We start from the raw sequence: 10,554 nt of genomic DNA, 5'->3' as shown, positions 1-10,554 counted from the left end.
TTCTTTGAATTTTGGAATTGTGTAAAAGTTGCCTGAAACCTATGAGAAGTAATAGCTCATGTTTACCAAGTGCTGACTACATGTCAGTGTGCTAAGAACTTTACACACGTTACTCATTTAATTCTCACAAAGATCCTATGGAGCAGGTACAACCATTAGCCTATTGTACAGATGTAGAAACTGAGGCGTAGCACCATTAAATAATTTATCCAGTTCAGAAAGCAGCATTTTGTTACACAGCTCATGTAGTCTACCACTGCTCTGTACTGCACAGAGCGGAGCCACAAATGAAGAGACAGTCATGAGTCCATTAAAATTCCAGGACGGTGAAAACTGGGACATAGGATATGCTGCTAAGGGGGGCTGGGACATTCAAGGCCTGAGTGACTTCTCCGCACCTGTATACACAGCCTGGGAGATGTGCCACTTATTTGTCATCTGATGATAATGTACTCATGAAAAATGATATTCTTTGAAGGATGATTAATTAATTTGACAAATCTGAGATTAAGACAAATGACTTAGAAGGGAAAGAATCAGTCACAGCCTGGACCTGGCCCTGTATGGACCTCCTATCACAGGCCACTACCCCTTCTGCCTGCATCTTCGGGTCTGCCCAGTTCAGCCTCTCTCCATCTAAGCAGCCAACCTGCACGCTCCATCTCAGGGGAAAGGAGCCTCCAAGCTGGCTCTCCCCATCTTCTCTCATAAATCCCAGAGCACGTTCTAGAATAATTGTTGACACATGCTTTTAACCCCGATTTGCGGGTTTGTACACCTGTAGAAAGGTGAGATTCACTCTCTCCAAATGCAGCCCATCCTTGCCTCCCCAGTAGCCTAGGAGACCCAAGACCCAGTTGCAGAGCTCTCTAAGGCCATTGCTCCTCAGGCTCTCCACATCCTAACCAATGACTCCCGAACCTGGGGTTGTGCTGAACTCCCTCTGCCTCCCTTACAGATTGATCCACCAGCAAGTCTTGGCATCTCTTCCCCTAAGGTCTATCCCAACCCCCACCCCCACCCCCAATTCTCTGCCTCTTTGCTGCCAGCACTCTACCTGGGCCATGCTTACTTCCTGCTTGGACTGCAGCATGGATGCTGCAGGGACTCTAGAGGATGCGGAGGGATGCTGGCATGCCATGACTCATTTGGAAGTCACAATAGCAGTGATATTTTTATTTCCAACTGCCTAGCTCATCCGCCTCTCAGCTGTTTCCCAACTTTGATGGTGAAAAGGTTGTATCTTCAGGCTCTGTTCAGCTCAGCTTCCCTCTGTCTAAGCAACCCTGCCTGCTTAGAAAGGAGTTTTATTAATTTCTCCAAACCTGCATTTATATGTGTACTTTTAACACACAGAGGAGGACACCCATACATACACATATTTAATTGTTTATGTATTAATTTGTAGAGATTCAATGTAAACATGCTTAATTTACAAATATATATAGACTGATACATATATAGATGATTTTTAATTTGTTGACCTTGCCAGTTAACCATCTCCCATCTCACCTTCCCCTCCTTCCCGTACTGAATCCTGGAGGCCTCAAACCACTGCCACTTCATTAGATCCTGGCTGGCTGCAGCCATGTGCAACCTGCTTCCCTGTGCAGGATGACTCTTCCTCCTGACATCTGAGAACCATGTGTCCCCTTCCATTTGGGTCTGATGTTCTCCATGCTGTGGTGGGCTGTGGTGGGGGAAGCTGTATGTGTCCTGGGGTCCCAGAACTTACAAAGCTGGGAGGATGGGGCTTAGCCCAGACTCTGGCCTCTGCTAGCCTACTGTCAAACCACAGGGTGAGGCAACCACGCTGGAATGGCCCTGACTCAAGAAGCTACACTGCAGACCCAATGGCTTGTTAGGACTCCTTTCAGTCACTTCCAAGAGCTACTGCCCATAGGACCCTGTGTCCCCAGGAGCTGCTCTTATGGAGAAGAGCTGTCGAGGGGGGCTTCAGAGAGCTTCCAATAGGACTAGAAGGACATCTAGAAGGAAGATATCGAGCTTGGGTTTGGAGTGTAAGCCAGGGAGACCTCAGTGTCAGGGCCTCCTGCCCATTGGCCTCCCAGATGATGTCAGCCTTTATGACCCAAGGAGAGGACACTGGCCTTCAGCATAATTCTCTCTGTTCTTCACTTGGGAAACCTTGTGTGGGGCTAAAACAAAACCAGAGTGCAGTGGTGGTGTTAGGAAAATACGTCATGAGGTAGGGTCAGGGAGAGAGCACCAAGGTTTTGCTGTGTGTACAGAAGGTAAAATGATGGCTGAGAGTCCAGGAGCATTCACCTTCAGTTCACAAGTGTTTCTACCATTCACAAACCAGATGTCTTAATTAAAATGCTGCTAAAGGAAACAGATCAATTAGCAGATCCCATACAAGATGGTTTATTTTATCTTACACACAGAAAATTGCTTATGAGTATCACATTACCACTCTTGGTTATCAGTTAACAAAGGCTGCTAATGAACAGCATCGTTATCAAGTTGCATAAGAGACGCCCTGGGAGTCAGGCAAATTATGACAACACAGCACTTTGTTCTGAAATACAGCTCATCTTTCATCACACATGAAGAAGGCAGCCCAGTCCAAAAGATTTCCTGGAAAGTGGAAAGGCAAAGAAAATTCCGTGATGTGATCCCAGAAACACAGGGTTAATATTACAAGGGAGAGAAATGCTCATGGGGCCTTAGCCTGATGGCAATTGTAGAATGACGTGGCTTTCCTGAGCCTCCACCAGTCATGTCTTTTATGCAATAGCCATGCACATTGTAATAATAACCACAAAATAATTATATAAGGAGAAAAAATAATAACTGACATTCATGGCCTTCTACAAGGCACAGTATCTGCTTTCTCATTTGGTCCTTTGTTGGTTCCGTCCTTTGAAGGTCTGAGAGCAGCAGGCCCATTCCATGAACGCCAAAGCCCTTCCTCCCACACCAGCCCAGCCTGCCATTTCCCCTCCAGAAGGCCCGTGTTCATCATCCATAGGGCTGGACACCATCCCGGAGACCCCATGTTTCAGAACTCCCGAATCTTCACAGAGTCCGTCTTTAAGAAGGGATCTTCTGGCAGCTAAGAGGTGAAGCTAATCGTTCTACAAAGTACTGCCTAACTGATGAGAAGATGGCAGTCATAGGAAGCTATGTGTTGGGTCCGATTCCCCTTTTCATGAGCCATTTTCTGTAGTAGGTTCCACGGGCATGGACACCATGCCCTCGTGGAAGCATGAACAGCTCCAATACAGGGTGAAGTTTTTGGTGTCCACCTTTTCTTACTGCAGGCCAAAGTGCTCAAGCCTTCCTCTGTGCAGTCCGTGTCTTCCAGAAGAGGCGTGATAGTTTCCTTCAGGACAGAGGCACTGTATAATCTATTCCTTCTATTGTTTGCCTCCAATATTCAGTCCATGTGAAAGTTCATTACCAGCCTTGGGTTTTCGAATGCAGAACATCCTGAGACGTTAACCGTGGGCCGTTGTCCACAGATCTAGAACCCCTCTTCACATCACTGCTCACCTACAGCTCAATCACCTGTGCATCTCTGGAAAGGAAGAGAACCACCTGGAAGACTTATTGAGAGGGCAACTATGCTCTAATTATTGCATGTGTTCATGCAACTCAGACAATTAAACAGGTATAAAAGCTCATCAGCAAAGCCTGCAAGGTGGAACACTTCCTTGTGCAACATAGAAAGGAACCTGAAGGCCAGTGGCTTCTGGGTAAAGGGGAGAGCTCAACCTGGAAGTTGTTTTCTGCCTGCCAAACCCAAGGCAAACAAAACTTCATCTACTTTGATGACAAAAAGAGAAATCATTCCTCGAGGTTAATAGGCATATTTTGGGAAACTTGTCACTTTCTGTAGTTTGTAAATTTGCACAGATCTGGGCAGATGCTACCAGGAACAAGGTAGATAGACCTATGAGAATGGAACTGAAAAATAATGCCTTCACATCTGAACTCAAGCTGTTACAGAGGGTGAGACTTCTCCATACTTGGTGTACCAGCTTTGATGGAAAGGAAGGGCAGCATAGGTGTCTAAAAAGGGGAACACGGAAGAGAAGATGAGTCAACAAACCAGACTCTGACACAATAGAACTTGGGCTGAAAGTGGGACGCAGACCCTTTTAAGGGAGTCACTTATACCTCCATGCCTTAAGACCAAATTCACACCCTCACTGTAGTTTCACATAGACATCTGGAATATAATAGAATGGTATATAAGCTTACATTGAATGATGCAAAATTGTTTATGACTTTCCATTGTGCATATTCAGTCACAATCTCCTGACAGCTAAGATCTCCCCATGAGAGATGGGGCAGCAACAGCAGGAAGGCGGGATAGATGTAGGACAAGCCACACCAAAGGCCATAAAACAGACAGACAAAACAGACAAAAACTTGACTACCCCCTATTTGAGGACCAAGGACACAGGTCATGGTCAGGGATATAGAGCTTGATGATAGTAGAACCAACGTTAAAGACAAGAAAGACACCGGAAACCAGCAAGATATAGTAAAAGGAAGTGGCGAGAAAAGTAAAGGAAGGGATTCCACGCAAGGGCCTCAAAGGCCGTCAGGGTTTTCTTTCTCCTTTAAAAGATGGAGGGTCCAGAGGAACATGGGGTTTAGAGGCTCAGAGGTTGAGCAGAGGGTTCATCCTTCCTACTGTCTTTAACAAGCTCTGCATTAAAAGGCCCCATCAGGTGTTGATAAGGAAGGGATCTAAAGAAGTTGGGGTTAGCCAGGTTCGCACTTGAGATACCAATGCTCAGGGTGGATGGGCAGCCCAAGAGAGCAGCCTCCTCCCGCCCCTGGCTGCCCTGAACAGAAGAAGGGACACTGCTGAGCTACCTTATGGATGACGTTGCTCTCTGACAGGTAGCGATACCTCTGCAGATGGGTGTGTCACCAGCCACCAGAAAGCCAGGCACAATCTGGAGAAAACAAGGTAAGGCTGGCAGAGTCTGGGGTAGCATCTGCTGGCTGGACTAGTAGGTGAATTAGGCTGCATGGTACTCCAGGCTGGCATCATGAGAAAGAGCAAGAGTGTTGCATACCCTACAATTTAGTGGCTACAAACCCAAATCTTTGACCACATCCTCCAACAATCACATAGACCAACAAGGAGAGAAGAACAAAAAAAACAACAAAAGTGAAACTGATAATGAGGGTGCCTATACATTCTGGTTAGCCCCAGGGTGCCTGCTAATACTGAAAAAAATCTTTGGCAAAATCCAACACACATTTCTGATTTTTAAAACTCAGTAAAATAGGAACTGATGAATGCCCCTCAACATGATAAGATATGTGTGCTTCAGCCCTAGAGCCAGCATCTTACTTGATGGACACCACTAGTGGATTTCCCATCAAAGTCTGTCAGAGGCATGTTGTATGTACACTTTTCCCACTATTATTTAACATTGGTTTTTTAGCCAATCCAATCAGAGAGGAGAAAACAATTAGAGACATAGCAATTGTGAAAGAATAACTATATTTTGGCAGATGACATAATATCGTAAAAACTCAAGGGACAGAGGAGAAAACAGAGAAAAATAATACAAGAATTCAACAAGCATTCTCACCCTCTGTAACAGCTTGTAGTTCAAATGTGAAGGCATTATTTTCCAGTTCCATTCTCATAGGCTATCTACCTTGTTCCTTTTAGCATCTGCCCAGATCTGTACAGATCTGTGCAAATTCACCAACTACAGAAAGCGACAGGTTTCCCAAAATATGCCTATTAACCTTGAGGAATGAATTCTCTTTTTATCATCAAAGTGGATGAAGTTTTGTTTGCCTTGGATTTGGCAGGCAACAAGGCAACCCCTATAATGGTAACATAATCCCCCAAAATCAAAATGCAATCAAAGACCTGGTAGGCAACATCATGACAAAAACTCTATTTTGAAAGCAGCAAAGGCAAAATACTTATGAATAAATATAACAAAATATATGACAATCTTATAAGAGTAAAATCTGAAAACTCTCCTGAAACACACAAAACAGTAACACCCAAAATCAGATAATTTTTTATGAAAAATTACCTCTTTTCTGTGGAGAACCACTTAACATCGTAAAGAAGTAAATCATCGTTAACTCAATACGTAAATGTAATGCAATCCCAATCTAAATACCAAGATGTTTGCTTCTTTTTTTCTGTGTGTTATTTTTACTTTATTTGTTTTGGTCTATACAAAAACCCGGTAGCCAAAAACACAAAGCAATCATCATAAAACTCTCCACTGGGACTTCCCCCAGCCCCCCCACCATGAAAGATTTCTGTTTCTGTGGAAAGATTCTGAAGTTGATTCCGAAGTTCATATGGAAAAATAAATATGCAAGAATAGCTGGAATAAACTAGCAAGAATGTCCCCTGCAAAGGAAGCATAATGTGTGTGGGTGGAGGGAACCAGCCCCATCAGAAGGTAGAGCACATCCAGAAGCCTCTCTAGGCTCAGCCTCTCTAGGAAGCCCTCAACACATGAATAACCACAAATGCCAATGGAGAATAAAGTCTAGAAATACCCTAGTACATACAGAAATTTAGAACATTATAAAAGTGGCAAATGAAACACAGGGGAAATAGGGTGGTTTTAAAAAATAGTATCGGAATAAATCAATTGCCATTTGGGAAAAAAACAAAATTGATCTGTAACTCACACCACACACCAGAATAAATGTCAAATGGATCAGACATCTGAGTAAGTAATAAAACCATCCAAGTGCTGGAAAAAGTATATATGCACAGATGTATACATCTATATGTAAACATTTTCTAATTTTATTTAAAAAAATTGTGTCTATATAAAAGTGTTTTCAATTAAATATATTTTTGTAACAGTATCACAGAAAGAATAAACCAGGAATTATTGAAAATGGCAACTTCAAAGCAGTAGGTAGGAACACGGTGGAGTGAAGTTACAAAAGAAAAACTTCTCTGAGTTTGTCTGTTTATATAGTTTATCTCTGAATCGTGTACATGACACACATGTAGCTCTGTTTACACATGTATTATCTGTTTACACAGTTTATCTCTGAATCGTGTGTCATGTACATGATTCAGAGACAAACTGTGTAAACAAAACTATGTAAATTAAAATTTTAAAAGATTAAAACAGGAAATAGTAAAATAGAATACACACTAAAACAAATGTTTCTGACTCTCTATCCAATTGATAACATAACCACACAGAGAATATAATTAATTTCATTTGAACACAATACTCTGGCTGTACATACCTAGAGGGCTAAAGCCACTGCAAAGAAATGTGCAAGTTTACTGAGCAGGTCTACCGCTGTATAGTGCTCTAATTTCTGGAGGTATTTTGTGTGTATTATAGAATAGAGAAAATGAGTAAAAATATTATGTGGCTGAAAAGCAGGGTTTTTACTTTGGAGAAGGCAATCTAGACATATGGAATAGGGAAAGCTTAGAGAAAAATCTTATGATACTGAGTTTGTAATTTAAATACACATTTCCTGATTCTGTCCATTGAAAGGGCCTAGAATCAATGACACCTCAGTAGCCCTGAGCACACATTGTGCCCAGATCTTAGTTTCTAAAAATCATTCCATAGTAAAAATTAAAATAAAATAAAAGAGAGAGAGACAGAGAGAGAGACAGAGAGAGAGACAGAGAGAGAGAGAGAAAGAAACAGGGACCCTTGGGAAAATTAGACCCTTGTGCTACCCTTGGGAACAAGACAAGATGAGCCTCAGATGTTGTGTTGTCAGAAGTCTAGCATGTGCTCAAAGACTAATGAGGTTCTGTCTAAAGGGCACAGGGGCCCCCAAGAAGTGAGTTGCACGAGCCAAATTTGCAACAATTTGGGCATCAGAAAGAATCATGATGGTAATGGATTAAAATGCGTTGAAGTCCACAGTAATAATCCTTAACAAAAGAAGAAGGAGAAAGGCGAGATAGAATAAAAAGGCTTTCTTCTAGATGAATGTCAGCTATTAAATATAGAAGAAATGCTGGAATTAGAAAGTCAATATTTTGTAATCACCAATGGCTATAACTGCTTCAAGCAGGATCATGAATAGACTCAAATCATTAGGTGAGGAATTGTTGGGGGTCCGGATATTCACATAGTGTCAAAGTGTCTCCCTTCATATTATTCATTCATTTCAGAGGGGAAAATTCTAATTTCCACAAATGTAGAAATCTAGTGGTCACTCCCTTAACCAAGCAAATGAAGCATCACCAACAGTGATGCAATACAACGAAAGGTACACAACATCACCTTGTGGTATTTCCGACCAAAAACTTCAATCTGAATCCACTCAGGAGAAAACAATCAGACAAATCCAGAAAATGGGACATTGTGTAAGACAACGGGGTTTAGGGACTTCTCAATCAACAATGTCATAAAGATAAAAAGCAGAGGGGCTGTTCAACACTGAAAGAGACTTTAAAAAAGACAAAATAAATACAAATATTTTTTCCAGATTGGAAAATAGCACAAAAAAAAAATAGAGCAATAAAAGATACTTCTGAAATAACCAGAGAAATTTAAATATGGATTATATAATAGAAGATATTAAATTAGCATTAATTTTCTTAGGAGTGGTCATTGTATTGTGATTATACACAATCGGAGACACAATGGTGCTGTATTCAGGGGTGAAATATCATGGTATCTATACTAATTTGCAAGTAGATCAGTCAAAAATGCTTATGTTCACAGAGTTAAAGCAAAGGGGGCACCATGTCAATGAGTGACCCTAGGTGAAGGGTGTATATATTTTGACTGTCCCGTTCTTTCAACTTTTCTTTGGATTTGAAATTTTTTCATAAAGCAGGAGAGTGAGAGAAAGATCAAGAGATCGCCCCAGGACTGTGTGACCATCCTGGGCTGGTCAGACAGGGAGCAAATTCTCAGTGGGTTTGGCACATGCACGGGGCATGAAGTGAGGAAAAAGCTGGGGAAGGTGGATTGTGAAATGATGATTCTCAAAACCCTGGTGAAGATGCCTTCATTTCTAGGAGTCTTCATTCATAGGCTCATTCAATCAGGGGTCCAAGATCCTGTCCCCTTCTGCAGACTGGCCCTCCACATACGGGCTTCGTCCACTCCGAGACCCCAAAGCAGCACTGAGATGCAAATACCCAGCCAAACTGATAGCATGATGACACGAAGAGATGTTTGGGAATTTTTTTCACCAAATGGACTAAATTGGCTAATTATTAGATTGGACACTATCATAGGATAGGTCTTGGAGAATGAAAAACAGTTTACCTATCCTGTTGAAACCCTGTTTTGTCAGCTCTAACTGGGCAAATGCCCCACAGCTTCACTTTAAATCTTGCCAAGTACCACCACGTCCCAAGGTGATGCTGATTCCTGGTCTCACAGCTGTCCTGGCATGAGGGCTCCTGGCCATGGCCATCATTGCCCGTCCCGCGTGGCCAGGGTGAGGGAGAGGCCTTGCCGAAAACCCATGCAGCCCCACAGGGCAGAGACTGCCTGTCCTCATTTTAAGACAAGTGATCACTCTTACAACTCACCTTTCGGAGAAATTGTGGTTTCGCCTGCAAAAGAAAATAAAAGTATGTTTATTGCCTAAGCCTTAGATGACAGAAAGACAGCACAAAGCTTGCTGTAGGAGAGTGGCTTGCTTGTCATTAGCTTGTTCTTTGGGTCTGACTTCCTCATGACTCAGCCTGACTCCATCTAGTGTTAGTTTTGGAAACTCGAATCCTGCTTCTCCTCTCTGAAAGTCCCTCTATTTGCAGAGGAGCTCTGTTATGATACCTGCCAAGAACAGCTCCCTGCACGTGGTGAGGGCGATGTATTATCAGGGGCATGAACACCCATCCAGCCATTGCCTCCCAGCCCTGCTCTCTCCTGGCCTTTATTTCTTGCCTCCCTCACCCACCTGCTTCCTCTAGCATCCCTTCATGTTTTTTCATGAACTTGGCTTTCAAAAAGTTCATTGTTGAATAACTATTGGAGCCATCTTTCCTGGATTATGAAAAATGCCTTCTATAGCCCTGATGGCTCAAAATAACCCAGAACTTCCAAAAAACACATATAACAGAGATGCTCCTCTTAGATGATCATGCAAAAGAACATAAAAAGCACAGTAACTGCTCATTCAGCAGTGTTTTCAAATGGGTCTGTGTTGTATTGCTCACAGCAGCATCTTCCCACACAGATGTATGTGTGTCAGAGTCCATCATGAATGACTACACGCACACACACACATATATACAGGCACTACATGCACACACACACACATATGTGTGCGCACACATACAACAGGATTAAGGATCAGGCTTTGTGGAATTTCATTCTATGTCAAGTCCACGGCTAAGATGTCCCTGAAGCATGGTCTGCTTCAAGGTCTGGCGATTTGCAAAGCAAAGTGCCTTAACTCAAAGTCCCCGTCAATGTGTGCCAGGAGTTCAGATGGTCAAGGTAGTGTCCCTGTGCTGGGTGGAGCTCCAGCACTTTAGAGCCCTCCCCGTGGTGAGAAGGTCACTGTGCTAGAATCTCCACGTTTCAATATTCCTAACCACAGGGCCTGAGCTGGCCACAACAGCCT

The 10,554-nt window shown here is 42.8% G+C and overlaps 1 protein-coding gene across 10 annotated transcripts in view; it reads right to left on the bottom strand.

The window, feature by feature from the left end:
* Positions 1–1,371: 1,371 nt before the first annotated feature.
* Positions 1,372–10,554, bottom strand: part of TMEM273 (transmembrane protein 273) — a 35,044-nt gene continuing 25,861 nt past the window's right edge. For 4 of the 10 annotated variants that reach the window (XM_030941271.1, XM_030941267.1, XM_030941273.1 and 1 more), the window contains 2 exons: positions 9,515–9,538; positions 1,372–2,601 (listed from right to left, as the gene is read on the bottom strand). In XM_030941271.1, coding sequence (XP_030797131.1) covers positions 2,555–2,601; positions 9,515–9,538 — 71 coding nt within the window. In that variant the 3' untranslated portion in view covers positions 1,372–2,554. Of the gene's footprint in view, positions 3,565–9,514; positions 9,539–10,554 lie in introns of all 10 variants that reach the window. The other 6 variants (XM_030941275.1, XM_030941270.1, XM_010382858.2 and 3 more) reach the window with 2 other exon arrangements.

This window comes from Rhinopithecus roxellana, chromosome 11 (assembly GCF_007565055.1).
Source record: "Rhinopithecus roxellana isolate Shanxi Qingling chromosome 11, ASM756505v1, whole genome shotgun sequence".
In the NCBI taxonomy this organism is placed as follows: Eukaryota; Metazoa; Chordata; class Mammalia; order Primates; family Cercopithecidae; genus Rhinopithecus; species Rhinopithecus roxellana.
The sequence above is the reverse complement of the archived record's forward strand: the minus strand, read 5'-3'. Positions and strand labels throughout refer to the sequence as shown.